The sequence below is a fragment of the Arvicola amphibius genome, chromosome X (genome assembly GCF_903992535.2).
Source record: "Arvicola amphibius chromosome X, mArvAmp1.2, whole genome shotgun sequence".
NCBI classification, from domain to species: domain Eukaryota; kingdom Metazoa; phylum Chordata; class Mammalia; order Rodentia; family Cricetidae; genus Arvicola; species Arvicola amphibius.
The window spans coordinates 137,045,505-137,065,204 of NC_052065.1; the positions used below are offsets into that span (position 1 = coordinate 137,045,505).

Below are 19,700 nucleotides of genomic sequence, written 5' to 3' on the forward strand. Positions count from 1 at the left end.
AATAAGTAAAAAACAAAAAAAACCCTTATATTTGGAGAAAACAAACAGCCAGTGTTCCTACCTTTAATTCTAGCATTCTGGAGGCAGAGACAGGCAGATGACTGTGAAGTAGAGGAGTGGTTCCCAACTTGTGGGTCACAATGCCTTTGGGGTTACAAATTAGATATCCTGCATATCAGATATTTATATTATATTTTATAAAATTAGCAAAGTTATAGTTATAAAGCATCAATAAAATAATTTTATGGTTAGGGTTACCACAACATGAAGAATTGTATTAAAGGGTCACAGCATTAGGAAAGTTGAGAACTATTGATTTACAAGCTAGCTTCATCTACATAATGAGTTTCATGCCAGTCAGGGTTATATAGTGAGACCCTTTCAAAAAATTAAAAAAAGAAAGAAAATTTAAAAACCACCAAAAAAGAATGAAAAAAACCTTAATTTAAAAATGCAGTATGTAACTAAAACAAGAGTTCTCAAAAAATGAAACATAAATTCCAGAAAGACATTTTTAAAAATGTTCAACACCCTAATTATGGTGTCTCCTCTGCCAGGTGCTCTGGGAATCCAGTTGAAGAGAAGGAAGAGGGATTATATGAGCAAGGGGAGTCAATAACATGGCAGGAAAACACAGAGAGCTGACCTGAGCTTGTGGGAGATCACAGACTCTGAAAGAACAGCTAGGGAGCTGGCATAGGACCAGTTTAGGCCCTCTGCATCTGGATGACAGTTGTGTAGCCTGGTTTTTTGTGGGACTCCTAGCAGTGGGACCTGTCCTTGACACATGAGCTGGCTCTTTGAAAGCTATTCCCTATGGTGGGATGCCTTGTTTGGCCTTAATATGGGGGTGGGGAGGAGGAGCTTGGTTCTGCCTCAACTTGATATGCCAAGCTTTGTTGATTTCCAAGGGAGACCTTACCCTTTCTGAATGGAGATGGAGGAGTGGATGGGGGTGGGGTAGGTAGAAGGGTGGTAAGGGAGGGAATGGGAAGAATGGAGGGAGGGGAAACTGCGACTGGTATGTAAAATAAAATAAATAAAAAATAAAATAAAAATTCACATATAGGAATAAAAAATTAAAGTTGAATTAAGAAAGACATATGGACTAATGGAATCAAATTAAAGACTCTGACATTAATCCACTCACCTATGAACACCTGATTTTGACAAAGAAGCCAAAACTGTACAATGCTAAAATTAAAGCATCTTTTAAAAACAATATTAGATTTTTTTTAAAAAAAATACCAATCCAAGTTCCCACTCCCTCTCCTTCTCCCATTCCCTCCACACACCCTCTTAATCCTCAGAGCGGGTAAGGCACATTGCTTTGCAGAAGGTCCAAGGCCCTCCCTAATATATCTAGACTGAGCAAGGTATACATCCAAAGAGAATAGGATCCCAAAAAGCCAGTACAAGAAGTAGGGATAAATCCTGGTGCCACTGCCAGTGACCCCTCAGTCTGCTTCAGCCATGCAACTGTTAATGACATTCAAAGGGACTAGTCTGGTCCTATGCTTGTTCCTTCCCAGTCCAGCTGGAGTTGGTGAGCTCCCATTAGCTCAGCTAGACTGTTTCAGTGGGTGAACTCATCATGGTCTTGACTTCTTTGCTCATATTCTCATTCCTTCCACTTTTCAACTGGACTTTGGGAATTAAAGCATCTCTAACAAATGGTGGTGGCATAACTGGATGTCAACATGTAGAAGATTACAAACAGATTCTTATTGATCACCATGTACAAAACTCCAGTCCAAGTGAATCAAAGACTTCAGCATAAATCCAATTACACCAAAGCTTATAGAAAAGAAAGTGGGACGTATGCCTGAATGCATTGGCACAGGAGACCACTTCTTAAACATAACACCAGTACACAGATACTGAGAGCAACAAACAATAAATGGGACCTCCTGAAACTGAAAAGCTTCTGAGGCAAAGGACATGGTAAATAAGACAAAATGACAGCCTGCAGAATAGGAAAAGATCTTCACCAACCCCAAATCTGACAGAGGATTGATCTCCAAAATATATAAAAAACCCAATAAACTAGACATCAAAATACCAAATAACTCAATTTAAAATGGAGTACAGAGCTAAACAGAGAATTCTCGACAGAAGAATCTTAAATGATTGAAAGACATTTAAAGAACTGCTCAACATCCTTAGTCATCAGGTAAATGCAAATCAAATTACTCTGAGATTCCATCTTACACCTGTCAGAATGGCTAAGATTAAAATCTTTGATAACAGTTTGTGCTGGAGAGGATACAGAGTAAGAGGAACACTCCTCCACTGCTGATGGGAGTAAAAAGTTATATAGCCACTTTGGAAATCAATATAGCAGTTCCTTAGAAAATTGAGAATCAATCTACCTCAAGACCCAGCATTACCACTCTTGGGGCATATACCCAAAGGATGCTCAATCATACCACAGGACACCTGCTCAACCATGTTCACAACAGAATTATTCATAATAGCCAGAACCTGGAAACAATCTAGCTATCCCTCAACTGAAGATTGAATAAAGAAAATGTGGTATATTTGCACAATTGAATTATTACTCAGTTGTAAAAAACAATGACATCATGAAATTTGTAGGCAAATGGAAGGAACTTGAAAAAAATCATCCTGAGTGAGGTAACCCAGACCCAGAAAGACAAGTACTAGATGTAATGCAAAGGATAACCAGACTACAACCCACAGTCCAGAGAAGTTAGGTAACAAGGAGGACCCTAAGAGGGATGTACAGATTACCCTGAGGAGGGAAAATAGATGAGATCTCCTTTGTAAACTGAGGGTTGGGGATGGTAGAAGGGAAGGGATGGGGAGGTGAGAACATGAGGGAATGGGATGGTAGAGTTGAGGGAAGAATGGAGTGGGAGAGCAATGAAAAAGACATCTTGATAGAGGAAGCCATTATTGGGTTAGGGAGAAAACTGGTACTAGGGAAACACCCAGGAACCCACAAGAATGACCCCAGCTAAGACTCCTAGAAATAGTGGAGAGGGAGCCTGAACTGGCCTTCCACTGTAATCAGGTTGGTGACTACCCTGTGATCATTGAACCTTTATCTAGTAACTTATGGAAGCAGATGCAGAGATATAAAGCCAAGCACCAGACCGAGCTCTGGAAGTCTAGTCAAAGAGAGGGAGGAGGGATTGTATGAGCAAGGAGTGTCAAGATCATGGCATGGAAATTCACAGAAACACAGAGCGAACTTGTGGGAACCCATGGACTCCAGGGCAACAGCTGGGGAACCTGTATGGGAATGAACTAGGCCCACTGCATGTGGGTGACAGCTGTGTAGCTTGGTTTGTTTGAAGGGCCCCTGGCAGTGGGACCAGGATCTACCCCTAGTTTATGAGGTGCTCAACCTACCTCAACTTAATGTGCCAGGCTTTGTTGACTCACCATTAGAGGCCTTACCCTTTTGGAGGAGTGTATAAGGGGTTGGTTGGGGGGGGGGTAGTTGGAGGAGTAGAGGGAGGGAATTGTGGTTGGTATGTAAAATGAATAAAAATTTAAAATAAAAAAGACTTTGAAAAAATTGTGTTATCTACAGCCCACATATATTGTTTTTTTTTGTTTTGCCTTAAATAAATATGTTTCTTAATTTCTACTGAAAAACATTTGGGTGGAAATGGGTAATAAGGCAGGGTAGAAGGAAGGAATATGAAGAGGTATAAGTAACACTAATTTCATTTTGAATAAGTCACACCCTGGATCTGAGCCAAGGAAAGAAACATCTTTATCCCTGAACCCAGGACTAAAGATATGAGCCCTGACTCTAAAATCAGTGCCAAAGAAACACACTTTGTCCCTAGAATCAGAGCTAATGAAAGAAATAAGCCCTGGTCCTAAAATTAGAGTCAAAAGGCTAAAACGGACCAGTGAAAGAAACACAGTTTGGCCATGAAATCAGAGCCACCTCTACTCCTGACCAACAAGACTAACCAATCCCTGAGCAGGGAAAACTAACCAATCCCTCTTCTCCCTGGGAAAACCCCACTCTTCCCTAAGAAGTCCTAAATAAAATAAGCCTCTCTGCCTGTTCAGTTAGAGGCCACTGTTCATCCCTCCTAGGGCAGAGGCAGACACTCTCCTGGACTCCTTCCCAAATAAATCTTTCTCAAAAGAGTCTTGGGTGATAATCTTCATTTGCAGGCACAGGATAGAAGAACCTATCTGGGACATCCCTTAGGGGACTGAGCTGAAAAACTTTTCTGAGATGCTCCCTCACGGGAGCAGAGCAAGGTGGAGCAGAACAGAAGAACCTTGCTGGGATGCTTCCTAAGAGGAAGGTGGCTGAGCAAGGTGGAACAGAAAAAGTAACAACTTTTCACCAGAGTCAGAGGAGATTGCAACATTTCTTCAGGGGCTTCTCCTTTAGCCAAGTGTTAGCAAAAGAAGTAACATCCTGGGCTAGAGAAGAAGTGGATAACTCTGTTAGGATATTCTCTAAAGGGAACAGACAGAGCTCAGCTGTATAGCACCTCTTCAGGAGAAGAGCAGGATCCCTATATCCTGCTGAGAGACCATCCCCACCGCACCCCAGCTTCAGGTAGCCTGGCTTCCTGATGGTCAGGACACCTGAGCTGTCCTATTGCGGCTCTACCCCTCCAGAATTGTCCTATTGTGACTCTAAGTATAGCTGGGCTTTGCAGTAAGTCAGGATATTTCTACAACTCCACAGCTGTAACACATTCCCCTACATTTTGGTGCCAAAACCCAGGATAGGCTCTCTTGAGGTCTGTGCTCTCCCCCTGGAGTCTAAGCCTCACTGGGACCCTATTCCTTAACTCCAGTCCATCTTCTCATCTTCTGGCTCACTGATCATTCAGCATTCCATCCAATAGCAGCAATTAGGTGAGTTTCCTCTTTTGTCAGTGTAAATGTTTCCCTGGGTCTGAGGAAATAACCATCGAGTGTCTGGCAACCCTCTAGTACTCTAAGTGGAGGTACCCCCAGCCACAGTCTTCAAGGCTACAGCTGGCCCTCTTTACCTGACCATACTGCCTACCCTTGGAGCTGCAATCAGACAGTTTACTTAGGCCAAATTGGGTTATAGCATCCCTTCCTGTCTTCTCCTATCCTCCTCAGAAAAATCTACAAGAGCCTCATTTTCCCAGTCCTTTTCCTATGAATGAGATCTTCCTCCTAGAACTCAGTTTTCTCTCACCTTCTCATCTCTACAGAAGCCCTGGTACCATGCACCCAAGTCTCTCATAGGCTTAGCCAGGCTAAGCTTGCTACATTTGACCCCTGTTCTTCTGAATGGCTTGGTCCTCATTCAGTCCTCCCTGAATCCAGAGTATTCTCATGACTACAGGCAGCAGTGACCTTTTCCCTATCCTCCCTCATCCATGGGAACTCAGCATTCCAAACCCTCCCATTCCCTTTGGGATGCCTCCTAGAAAATATCAAACCTTTACACCTGGCACCTGATTTGAAAGGCCCTAAACTTGTTCACCTTTGTAATAATGTTTGACCTCAAGATCCCTTAGATAAACAATCTAAATGGCCGCTGAATGGCACACTAGATCCCAATTACAACTATTGTGAGTGATCGGGGAAATGGAACGAGACACTGTATGTTAAAACTTTCTCTAACTTTTGTTCAAGCCTTCTCTTTGTGCCTCCTGTTCCTCCACCCAGCTCCTGCTAGCTATGAAGTCAGAACAGGATGAATCTATTACCTTTGATCCTGCTAACGAGTCTCTCTTTTATAAACAAAATCCCACAGTTCCCTCTCAGATGTGGGATTCCCCTCTGTATGCTGCACATATATTTTATTGCCATTGGTTAATAAAGAAGCTGCTTTTAGTCAATGGCTTAGCAGAGTAAAGTCAGGCAGAAAATCTGAACAGAGATGTATAGAAAGATTGGGCAGAGTCAGAGAGATGCCATGTACCTGCCAAAGGAGACAGACACCCTGTATCCTTACTGGTAAACCATGAGCCTCGTGGTAAAATACAAAATAATGGAAATGGGTTAATTTAAGATATAAGAGCTAGATAGCAATATGCTTTTGTGACTGGCCAAGCAGAGTTGTAGTTAATATAGTTTCTGTGTGATTATTTTGGGTCTGGGCATCCAGGAAACAAATAGCAGCCTCTGCCTACACCTCTCCTCTGGTACCTTCAACTTCTCTTTCTCCTTCTTCAGTGACAGGTTGTACAGGTCAGCTCTCCCTAGCATCCACTTTCGGCCCACTAATAGCTCTTAGTCCTCCTGATACTCATTCCCACTCTGCTCTGAAATCTCCTGTACCAGCCCCATTCCTAGCTGGTCTCTATAGGGCTGCCCTTAAAATAGTAAATTATAAAAGGGACTACAAGGTCATCCAGGAAAGATATGAAAACCCATCTCAATTCCTCAGCCACCTTACAGAGACCCTCTTACAACATACCAACCTGGATCCTGTGACCTCAGATGGAAAACAACTCCTTATGACCTACTTCTTTTCCTAGAGTTTCCCAGATAATAAGGTTAAATTTATATGTTTAAGACAGGATCCTGACAACACAGGCAGAAGCCTTAGCTGTAGCCTTTAAGGTATATCATGAAAGAAATGAAAAAGCTTTAAAAATAGCTGATGGTGGCTAAGGCCTCTCAGCTGGCCAAAGCAGAAGCCCAGGCTCCCTCCTCTCCAAGTGCCCAAGAACCTTCACATCCTTGTTATTAATGTGGTCAGGAGGGTCACTGGGTCAAACTTATCCAAACCCTTAAAAACCACCCAGACTATGTCCAAGGTGCCATCAAAAAGGACATTGGGACACTGAATGCCCCCATGCTATGAGGAACATGGGGATATCAAGCCCAAACCATCCTTCAGCCAACCTCCTTAGTCTGTCCATGGTTGACCAACAAGGCCCAGGGTCCTTTGGCCCAGCCACTGCCATTTCCAATAGAGAGCCTCGGGTAGCCATCACAACTTTGGGGTGATACATCTTACATTTCAATACTGGCACCACTTTTTCAGTCCTCAACCTCAAAGACAGATCTTAGAGTAAAGGGGTGGGAAAAATTTTCCAATGAAATGGACCTAAGAAATAAGCTGATATAGCTATTCTAACAAAATAGACTTCAAACAAAAATCAATCAAAAGAGACAAAGAAGAACATTTTCTATTTTGTCACAGGAAAAATCCATCAAGAAGAAATCCCAATACTGAACATCTATGCCCTAAATACAAGGGCACCACCATACGTAAAAGAAACACTTCTAAAGCTTAAATCACACATTAAACCCCACACACTAATAGTGGGAGACTTCAACACTCCACTCTCACCACTGGACAGGTCTGCCAGACAGAAACTTGGCAGAAAAATAAGGGAACTAAGCAGATGTTATGACTCAAATGGATTTAATAAACATGTATAGAACATTGCATCCAAACATAAAAGAATATACCTTCTTTTCAGTGGTATACTACAGAATGGGAAAAGTTTTTTTATTAAGTACATGTCAATAGAGGAATAATATCCAAAATATATAAAGAACTCAAGAACCTGGAGATCAAGGAAATGGCCCAATTAAAAATGGGATACTAATTTAACAGAGAATTCTTAATAGAGGAAACTCAAATGGACAAGGAAAAAGAAATGATCAGCATTCATAATCATCAGGAATATTCAAATCAAACCTACTTTGAGATTTCATCTTCTATAATTAAGAATGTCTAAGATCAATAAAACAAATGACGGCTCATGCTGACAAGGGTATAGAATGAACTGAACATTCATACATTGTTGGTGGGAGTGCATACTGGTATAACCACCATGGTAATCAGTATGGAAATTCTTCAGGAATATGGGAAATGATCTCTCTCAAAGATCCTGTTATACCACCCTTGGGCATATACCCAAAGGACTCTTCATCCTTCCACAGAGACATATGGTCAACTGAAGCATGAGTAATAAATAGTAATAAATACTGAGAGACAGATATTGAGGTTCAACCTGAAGACCAGCAAAGCAAAACAGCCAGCCACTGGCTCTTACCTCTACTTCAGTCTGAAAATGTTGATCCTGCCTCCCAGAAACCTCAGAATGAAATGGAGACTGAGAACTGTCTCCTCCCATCTTATAATACTCTCTAGTTCTTGGATTAAGGGCATGCATCACTACTGCCTGGTTTCTAAGGCAAGATAGTGTGGCTACTGGGATTAAAGGTGTGCATCATTGCTGCCTGGTCTGTAAGGCAGGCCAGTGTGACTGTTTTACTTTTCTAAATTTCAGACAAGCTTTATTTATTAAAATACAAATGAAATGCCACTACAGTCAACCATGTTCATTGCTGTTCTATGCATAATAGCCAAAAACTGGAAACAACTTAGATGTTTGTCAATGGGTTAATGAATAAAATAAAATACCTCCTATTAATATTCTGCTATACTAATATATCAGTGCCTTGCTCAGCCACCATCAGAGAAGCTTTCTCTTGTATCAGATGAGAACAGGAATAGAGACCCACACAGTGAGAGAATTAGGGAGAATAGGAAACTGTGGAATACTAAGCCCTAAAAGGGATGTCTCCATCAAATCCCTCCATTCAGGGCTCAGAAAATGCTGCCAAAGAGAAGGCAGAAAGGGTGAAAAAGACAGAGGGATGGAGGACTCCAAGGAAACAAGGCTTTCTAAATCAACAGGATCAAAGCTCATATGAACTAACAGAGACTGGGGTAGCGTGCATAGGGCCTGAAGGGGTCTGAATGAGATAGAAACTAGAGCTGATAATCATTTGCAAATGAAAATTTAGTTTACTCCAAGGGAGTCTCACTGGGGAAACAAACTATTTTTTTTTTTTAGTTGTGAGGCAAAATCTAGGATCCTTTCTTTTTAAATTTTTTTAATTTTATTTTTTTATAAAAAGGAAACAAACTATCTTTTTTCATTTTACATAAAAATCCCAGTTCCCACTTCTTTCCCAAACAAACTATTCTTAAAAGTAGTTTGCATCCCCAGTAGTAGGTGGCCAACAGAAAATAAACTCAAGGCATCTTTGGAGATTCCTTATCTCATCATGATGTTACAGGGCTTTAAAACATTTTATTTTATTTTCATTTTTATTATGTATACATATACATATATTATTTCTCTTTTTTAATTGTACAGGTTGTTTGCATAGATATTATTCCATCTACCTTTGTGTTTTTATGAGATTCCTAAGAATACAAAGGAATGGGTCTCTGTGTCTATATCCTTTACTTGTGCCTTTTGGGGGCTCTTTTCCTTCTGTTTGTTTTGTCCTACTCCAATGAGTTAGTTTTTGTTTTATCTTATTATATTTTATTTTATTATTATCCCTTAGAAGCCTGTTTGTTTTCTAAGGAGAGACAGAAAGGGGGTGATCTATATGGGAGGGGAGTTAGGGAGAAACTGGAAGGAATAATGGTAGGTGAAACCATAATCAGTATATATTATATGAGAAGAACTATTATAAATCAGACGAAAAAAGAAATCAAGAAAGAAGTTAAAAACTTTTTAGAATTGAATGAGAATGAAAACAAAACATACCCAAACCTATGGGACACAATGAAGGCAGTTTCAAGAGGCAAATTCACAACATGAAGTATCTCCATCAAAAAAAATGGAGTGATCTAATATTTGTAACTTAACAACACACTTGAATGCTCTAGAAAAACAAAAAGAAATAATAAAATGAGTATATGGCAAGAAATAACTAAATTCAGGGGTGAAATCAATGAAATAGAAACAACATCAGACCCGGTGCCCTGTGGTCTGAGTGGACAGAGTCCAGTGGGGTGATGGGCACCACTATAGTGAACAGGTATGTTGTTGAGAAATGAGAGAGGAGAAGGCCTAGAATGGTTCATGCACGAAGGAGAGAAGCTGAAATGAAGATGCAATAGTAGTTGATGTGGGATGTCCTTCTGTTTATGTGTTGCTTTTATTAGTTGATGAATAAAGCTATTTTGATCAATAGCTTAGCAGAGTAAAGTCAGGTGGGAAATTTAAACAAAGATAAAGAGAGAGAGAGTAGGTGGAGTCAAGGAGAAGACATGTAGCTGCTGAAGGAAAGATACCACAACATTACTGGTAAACCACAGCCTCATGATAATACATCGATTAATAAAAATATGTTAATTTAATATGTAAGAGCTAGCTAGAAATATGCCTGAGCCATTGGCCAAAGAGTGTTGTAATTAATATAGTTTCTGTGTGATTATTTGGGTCTGGGTGTCCGGGAAATGAAAGTGCAATCTTTGTCTACAGGCAGTAAGGAACAGACTGATATGGGTGATTTACCCTGCTAAAAGGGGCCATGTGATATCCCAGTTATATGCTGCCACTGAGGGCCATGTCTGATTCTGTGGACCTACTTCAGCTGGAGTCTGTGCTGATGTCTGTAACTGGTGTTACCACCAAAGGCTATACGGATGCCTGTGGTCTGGGCTGCCACCTCAGGCCATGTTGGTGTTAGAGAGCCCCACTGTCTCCAGGGTCATATTATCTGAGTGGCCTGTGCTGCCACCCAGGACCATAGTGATGTCTTGACCCAACCTGAAGCAGAGGGCCATGTCTGGGTCCTTGTCCCTACTGTATCTGGGATCTGTGTTGATATCTGTGGCTTGTGTTACCACTGGGTGCCATAGGAGAACTGTCCCTGTGACCTGGGCACCAGAGAGCTGGTCCAGCCCCTCACTGGCTACCTCAATGGAAAAACTGACCCCAGTGGCGTGGGACCAGGCAGAACAAAAACTTCCTTCTACAAATGATTATTAATGACATAGTGTTATATCCACAAATCAGTGCCTTGCTCAAGCCTCATCGGAGAAGCTTCTTGTAGTAGATGGAAACTAACACAGAGATCCACAACTGGACAATGCAGAGAGTGAAAGACTTTGAAGCACTCAGTCCTAAATGGGGTATCTTTATCAAACCCCTTCCTTCAAGGCTCAGAAATCTACACGGAAGAGAAAACATTGTAAGAGCCAGAGGTAATGGATGACTTCAAGGAAACAGTATCTTAACAGACACAAAAGGACTGATAAACATATTAGCTCAAAGAGAATGTTTTTGTAGCATGCACAAGACCTGATGGAGTTCCATTACTGAGAGGGAGGAGTGCATACAGGGCCCCACCCCTAACCAAGAAGCTATGCAAATTGTATCTGCTGGCAAATGGAAAGTTAGTTTTCTCCTATGGGAATGTCACTCGATATAATAACTATCCTCAGCGCAGGACCCATACACAAGATAAGTTGTCCAACACAAAATGAACTTTATGTTTTTTTAGTGTGTGTGTGTGTGTGTGTGTGTGTGTTTCATTTGGCATTTTAAAAATCTTATTGGTTTTTCTTTGCCTTGATTCTTTAGAGATAAGGTTTCTTTGTATATTAGCCCTGATTGTCCTGAAACTGATATATAGACTAGGTTGGCCTCAAACTCAGAGATCTGCCTGCCTCCTGAGTGCTAGAATTAAAGGCGTGTGCTACCACTGCCTGGCTTTGTTTTGACTTTCATTTTTGTGTTTCTTTTTGTAAGAGAAGGAGAGATAGAGAGAGAATGTATAGTTGGGTAGGGAGGGAGATGAGAGGATCTAAGAAGAGTTGGGAGAAGAAAAACACGTGCTCAAAACATGTTGTATGGAAAGATAGGGATGTAAGTGCTAGCAAAGTATTTGACAAAATTCAATTGTAATTACCAACAATATAGAAATTGAAGAATTTTTTGAGAGGAATTCTTAATATGTAGCTCTGGGCTGTCTAGAACTAGCTATGTGGACTAGTCTGGCCTTGAACCCATAGAGATTCAACTGTCTCTGTCTCCCAAGTGCTAGGATTAAAGGTGTGTACTATTATGCATGGTCAGAAGAAATCTTTTTATACATAATAAACAGTATTTGCTTAAAATCAACAGTAAACATATTAAACATGGGATACAATTACATTTCAAGAACAAAGCAGGCTTATTTGTGTGTATCTCTATGTGTGAAACACAACACATTAGAGCAATTACTGTTTTCTGTTTACCAGGTCTTGTCAGCATTATGTATCTTATAAATACAATAGGTGCCACTGTGGTGTTTTTGTTGCATGCCAAGTGATATTTTGGCACTTGTCACTACAACTCTGTAACTCTTCTCCTTAGCTTCTGTGTCATATCCACCTATATCCTCAGCATATGGAGAATATTATAGTCTGAGTATGAGGGAATGGAACTTTGCATTGAAGTAGTAGTCATATAAGTAAAAATGGACAAAATGGAAGAAACACAGAAAGAAAGAATTGGGATACATTTCTGGTACAGCTAATCAGATATATAAAATTAGAGACGTATAGACAACAATGTTAAGGATTTAAGTCTGTTTGTTTAATTTTCTCAAGCTTACCTCTAAAGAATAAATTTCCAAGGTTTTCCCATTCTTTCATGTAAAAGACAGATCTTAACCTCCATTCATGGTTTTGACTGATAAACTAAAGTCTTTCATGTAGAGACCCCTCTAAGAAAATAACATTCTTAAAATACATGTCTGCATTTCTATCATGTATGAAAGTATTAAAAGTTCAACTTTTTTGTTTGTATGTCCATAAGCATTCATATTAACCCATAGGAAGAAAATTCATTTTTGGAGCTTGTAGGCTGCAGCATCTGTCAAAAGCTCTTTAAAGTTTTCATATCCTCTCATGGAAGAACTAATTACATACCATTAAAGTTCCAGTGGAATTCCCTCGATAACTCAGCCACTTCTTTCCATCAAGACTATACATGATGATAAACTGAGAGATGTAGAGGCTGGAAAATTTCTGACGAGCACCCTGTGTCTTGATGCCATGAATAATCATTGGAGTCAACAGATCTACCTACCAATGAAAACAACAACTTACTTTAATCTATTATATTAGACTCTTAAATAATTATTTATTGTTATTAATTATCCACTTAGGAAAACTCTAATGCTACAAAATACCTTGCATGTTTGGAGAAGCAGGAAATGTTGAAATATGAACATGTAAGTATTTAAAGCCATGGAACATATGGTAGGAATGAGTAGGAAATATATTTATTGAATTATCTATTTTCTGGCAAACCAGATCACTTTCATATCACTTTCATATCTGGCAAACCAGATCACATTTCATATCATTTCATATCATATCATAGCTTTTCCTCACACACATCTATGGGGCTGCACATATGAACCAGAATGGCATAATGCTTTACCAATACTTCTACATCAGCCAAAATTAATTTCCTCCCCTTCCTAGACCAGAACTATCACTGTAATACTATCAGGAATAAACCTTTATACCTCTTTCAAATGTTAATTGTAAAAATATTTTTCTTGCTTAGTCTTCCCCAACTCAGACAAACTTAGTACTGCTTTATCTGTGTTTCTACTTCATGTTATATATAATAACTTCTGTAGTAATATTTAATTTGTATTTTAATAAATAAAGCTTTCCTGAAGATCAGAGAGTAAAACAGTCCCACTGGTCAGCCTTACAGAGCAGGCAGTGGTGATGCACACCTTTAATCCCAGTAGACACACTAGTTTGCCATAGAAACCAGGTGGTAGTGGTGCATGCCTTTAATCCTAGAACTAGGGAAGGTTATAAAATGGGAGGAGACAGCTCTCAGACACAGTCACATTCTGAGATTCCTAGAGACAGGATCACCATTTCAGACTGAGGTGGAGGTAAGAGCCAGTGGCTGGTTGTTTTGCAGTTCTAACCTTCAGGTTGAACCCCAATATCTGCCTGCAGGTTTTTATTAATTGTGCTACAAACTTCACTCTAGCAAATTATTGCACTACAATGCTTTGTTTGTCTTCCTCTCTTATTGGACTGAGATCCTTGTTATGTCTCTATTTAAATGTAAAGTGAAGATGATGTATATCTCAAAGGATCAAAGATGTAATATGATGAATCCAGCAAGTAATACATACTAGGTAATGAATAAATGTCCCCTCTAACTCTGGTATTCAACATGGTAGTATGTAAATATTAATGCTTAGAAAAAGCTTTAGAATGAATGAGTGAGTGAATAATGGCAGAGTGGTAAGAAATGATAAGTTCCTAAAGAAAAAGAACTGAATGACCAATAGAACGCATGTATGCATGGCAAGAGATATAGGTTAATGATTTAGTAAACCAGCAGCCACAATGACACACACCTTTAATCTCAGCAGCCACACTAGTTTGCCATCGAAATCAGGCAGTGGTGGTGCACGCCTTTAATCCCAGTCCTAGAGAGGATTATTAGACTGGAGGAGTCAGCTCTCATACACAGTCTCATTCTGAGATTTTTGGAGGCAGGATCACCATTTTCAGACTGTAGTCGAGGTAAGAGCCACTGACTGGCTGCTTTGCTTTTCTGACATTCAGATTAAGCCCCAATTTCTGTCTCTGAGGTTTTATTAACTGTGCTTCATCTCCCAGATCAATATTTCTGATTGAATATACTCTATTTTTCCTCTAGGTACTGTGGTATAGTCAAATAAAATACCATATTTAAGAATCAACATTTTTCCAGAATTGGTTTATACTACTTCTTTGTGTAGAGTATGAGAGGTTTTTGTTTGTTTACCACTTGCTAATGTATCTTTTAATGAGTCTAAAAAATTTTTGCCAGTCTACCTATATTCTATGACTGATGGACGCTTGGCTTATCTACTTCTACTTTTTTCTGTGTCTCTTTTAAGTTATAACTGGTACTGTTATATTTTTTAACAGTTTAATATGTAAAAAGTAAACAACTTCACCTATGTATGGAGCCAGTTATTTCAGTTTGACTATAAATAGATATGTCTCTATTGGGAAGTGAGTAAGGTGTTAATAAGTTCCATGGTATGCTATGTCAGTTTTCAGGCAAAAAACAATGCAAACATGACAGCTGCATAGCTCTAAGGTGGCTGACAATTATCTGTATTGCGTATTGCTTTTCAAGCCAGTTCAATTACTTGTGTACCTGTGGGTCAGACTGTTTTATACCTTTTATGTTTTGCCAGCATAAAAGATGCCTATCTGAACTCCCTTCCTTGTAAATATCTCCTAAACTCCCACTTTGCTTATCTGTTCAAAGTGGAACAGATGACATCAACTACCTTAAGATGTAGTATTCTGTTTCTTAATAAAGATTGAATAATACAATTAAAGGGATTTGCAATTGGTTTAATCACCACATTAACCATCAAGGAATGACTATCAAGCTAAAGTGGTTATTGTGCACATTATATAATATAATGCTTCACATAGGATACAAGAGCCCTGGCTCAGCTACTTTTTGTGGGAATGACTTGTAATGCTTTATAACACCTCTGTGTTTTGGTGTTCTTAATTGAAGTGATGTTCATACTAGCATCTAACTCATAAAATTGTGAGATTTACTAGCTTGGTTTTGGTTAAGCACATATTAAGGAAGTCTGTGTCAATATTTTGATCATGACTTTGATAGAGCAGTGAAAAAAGTTCACAGGTGTATTTAGTAATTGATGTAAAATTGAGAAGAATAGGAAATACTTTGGGACACAGAAGCTCTGCAAGGTAAAGCAGTGGGCCAGATCTAGTAATTGGAAAGTTAACAGAATATGTCATTCAGAGTTTATTATTTCCTGTTTGGGGTTCTAAAAGGGACCATAACTTGTGTTTGGGCAGAGAGGCTGTTGGCATTTCCAGCTGCTATGTGTCAAGGGAAAAGACCCCTCTCCTCCAAAAGATTTCACTTGTCTGGCTTTAAAGAGGCCATGGGCCTGATTGATCTTAGGTTAAATGATATTATTTTGGGGTATGTTTAGTTAAAGAAAATGCCATATTAAGATGACTTTTATGGGCCAGGTACATGGATCATGAGTAGTATATTAATTGTACAAGCATGAAGATCTGAGTTTGGATCTTTAGACACAGAAACTGGGGCATCCACTATGGGAACAATGTAGAGGTTCCTCAAAAGCTAGAAATGGACCTACCAGAACTATCACATGATCCAGTTATACCATTCTTGGGCATATATCCAAAGGACTCTATTTTATACTATAGAGATGCCTGCTATACATACATGTTCATTGCTGCTCAACTCACAATAGCCAGGAAAAGGCCTAGGTTTCCACTGTCTACCAGTTGACAAATGGATAAAGAAAATGTGGCAATTCACACAATGGAATATTATGTAGCTGTTATAAAAATGAAATTATGACATACTGAAGCAAATGAATGAAGCTAGGAGCAATCATTCCAAGTGAGGTAGCCTAGATAAAGCAGAAAGACAGATGTTACTTGTTTTTTCTCATTAGTAAATGTTAGTTTTGAATATTCAGAAATATGTGGAGACTGCTTTCCTCCTACTGGGTTGCCTCATCCAGCCTTGATATGAAGGTTTGTGCTTAGTCTTATTGCATCTTGTTATGCTGTGTTTGGTTGATATCCCTGAGGGACCTGCTCTTTTATGAAGGGAAACAGAAGAGGAGTGGATCTGGGGAAGAGGTAAGGTGGGGGTCTGTAAGGAGAGGAGGGAGGGAAGGCTGCAGTCAGGTTGTATTGAATTGTATGAGAGAAGAATACGTTTTAAAATAATTCTGGACTGAATGTATTTTCTGCATTATGATATGGCTACAAGCCTATGGGGGCCAGGGAGTGGAAAATTGTTGTTTAAATACGAATGGCTCCCATAGGCTTGTATATATTTGAATGCTTGGTCATCAGGGAGTGGCACTGCTTTAGAGGGATTAGGAGGTATGGCCGTGTTGGAGTAGGTGTAGTCTTGGAAGAAGTGTGTCATTGGGGGTAGGTTTAGAGATTTCAAAAGCTAGGCCCAGTGTCACTCTGGGCCTAGTGTATCCAGATGTGGAACTCTTAGCTATTTCTCCAGCACCAGTCTGCCTACATGTTGCCATGCCCCACACCAAGGTGACAATGAAATAAACCTCTGCAACTATAAGCAAGCTTCAATTAAACATTTTCCTTTTTAAGATTTGCCATGGTCATGATGTCTCTTCACAGAAATAGAACACTAAGACACCCACTTTACTGTAGAAGATATTATAGAAGATACACACACATACAGAGAGAGAGGGAGAGGGAGGGAAATAAAGGGAGAAAGGAGAAGAGAGAGAGACAGAGAGAGAGACACAGAGAGAGAATTAAAATGGAGTTACCCTACCCTACAAGGAACAACAATGCTGCTACTAGATTCCACAGATAACAAATTAAAACCCCAGTGCTGGGAATGGGTTACTTATTTTGGAGTTCTTAGTCAATGAAATCACACAGATTGCCAAACATTATAGGTTATTGCCAATGCTATTGTTTACCCTCTAGAACTTGACGGTAAGACCCAATTGCTGAAAACATCATACATTTGAGAAATAGAACATGGAAATAATCAAGCTGGCACTGACCTGGAAGCTTCATCCATGGTGGCTAATGTTCATAGTGCAATAATTTTCTATGTACACTGGTAGGGGATAAAAGTAGTCAAAATCTTATCTAACTATGAACTCTGTAAGCTACAATAATAACTGATCTGGCAAGATATGCCCACTGGTGTAATAATGACTCAAAGGTTATTGAAGTGACCAACTACTTTCTGCTTGGATCTAAGACATGGAACCCATACCTGACACTGTTAAAGGGTTCAAGAACTTGTGGTTTGATAAGTGATAGGCCCTTAGGGAGAACTCAATACTATTATTTTCTTAAATGAACAAAGTATTAAAATGAGTCCTAATGACTTATTGTTGTATTCATAGCTCAGAGTATTTCTTTCTCCTTGAAATATATGATGATTAACACAGAGACCTCTGGTGGTTTGAAAGAAAATGGCCCCCAAAGGGAATGGCACTATTAGGAGGTGTGGCCTTGTTGGAGATATGGATCACTGTGGGGGCAGGCTTTGAGGTCTCTTTTCCTCAAGCTTCCCTCCGTGTGACATTCAGTTGACTTTCTGTTGCCTACACAATGTAGGACTCTATTCCTCGAGCACTATGTCTGCCCACACACTGCCATGCTCCCCATAATGATGACAATGGAATGGATTGGACCTCTAAAAATATGAGAGCCGACCTAATTATATATTTTCTTTATAAGAGTTGCTGGTGTCATGGTGACTCTTTACAGCAATAAATATCCTAACTAAGACAACCTCAAACTTGTTATGCAAAGAATAAGAGAATGTGGAGTACTCACCATTAAGTGGGACATAAATATCAAACACCTCCTGAAGGTCAGGGATTTTTGTGGGAAGATAGTAAGAGCCAGAAGTAGTCAGTAACAATAAGGGAATATTTTCCAAATATAACAGCGTAGTTACACATATGAACTCAAAGCTATTGTAACAACATGCACAAAGCCTGTGTAAGCTCCAATTAGAAAAAAAGAAACCAACATGGTCTCCACATATTCTATGAATAGGTGCACACATGCATGAACACACACACATATATATAACATATATACTCACATAAACATTAAAAATAAAAAGATAAATCTCATGTTCATTTTTACATATTTCCATTGGTCAGGGCTGTATTACTACATATTTCCATTGGTCAGGTCTAGTATTACTCTTTGCCATATTGGGCTATAGTAACTAGGTGCTTCCTAATACCCAAGGAATATAAAATTCCTGAAAAAAGACAGATTTAATTTAAGAAAAGAAGCTACAAAATATTTGCTTTTAAGGTGGAAGACTGAGGTATCTGTTTTGGATAAAGATGAAGAGCATCAGAAGACTCAGGGGCACCAACCTGTTTTGAGATATATTATCATAGAATATAGAATACAGTTGCTCCAATACTGAGGGGACTTAAGAGGTGAGTGAACAGGCACATGGCTGGACACCCCACCCTCTATGACCTCCCCAGTGGGACAAAACCAAGGGGCCCTTCCCCAACTCCTTTGGCTTTTCTAGCCAGCCTGCAGGAAGTTTCCTGTGGCTAACCCTTACCCAACCCATCCAGCCACCATCCAAACTACTAGCTACACCCTAGCTCCAAACCTGCCTATTCTCCTGCAACCTCAGTGGAACTCTGAAACATAGCTTGCTCCAAAACTGAGGGGACTTAAGAGGTGAGTGAAGAGCCATGCAGCAGGACACCCCACTCTATAGGACATCCCTAGTGGGACAAAACCCAGGGACCCATCCCCAACTCCCTCAGGTTTTCTAGCCAGGCAGCACGGAGTTTCCTGTGGCTAGGCTCCACCAAAACCCAAACCCATCCACTGGACTCCCCAAGATACTAGCCACACCCTGCCTAAGATCTGAGAGCTTGTTATAATAATGAGGGGACGAAGAACTTGCTATAACACTGAGGGAATTAAGAGAGCACCAAGAGAGCAGGCCTCATTTGAAGGAAGAGATGGGTAGGCGCCAATGCAAGAATTCCTCCAAGAACCTAAAAAGCAACATGGTAACAACAGAACCCAGCGGTCACACAACAGGAAGACTTGATCATCTGATGGAGGACTCTCATTGGTTAATAAAGAAACTGCCTTGGCTTTTGATAGGGCAGGATTTAGATAGGTGGGTGGAGTAGACAGAACAGGATGCTGGGAAGAAGGGAGTGAGGCAGATGCCTCAGGCAATTGCCATGCCTCGCCTCTCTGGGGCAGATGCCATGCCTCTCCTCTCTGAGCCAGACGCGATGAAGCTCTGGCCCAAGATGGACATATGCTAGAATCTTCTCGGTAAGGCACCACTTTGTGGTGCTACACAGATTATTAGATATGGGTTAATCAA

General features: G+C 40.0%; 1 protein-coding gene across 4 annotated transcripts in view; it reads right to left on the reverse strand.

The window, feature by feature from the left end:
- Window positions 1-19,700, reverse strand: part of F8 (coagulation factor VIII) — a 159,820-nt gene that overhangs the window by 37,790 nt on the left and 102,330 nt on the right. For 3 of the 4 annotated variants that reach the window (XM_038316790.1, XM_038316788.1, XM_038316786.1), the window contains one exon: window positions 12,674-12,829. The exons of the other annotated variant lie outside the window; for it this stretch is intronic. In XM_038316790.1, coding sequence (XP_038172718.1) covers window positions 12,674-12,829 — 156 coding nt within the window. The remainder of the gene's footprint in view (window positions 1-12,673; window positions 12,830-19,700) is intronic. 4 annotated transcript variants of the gene reach the window in all.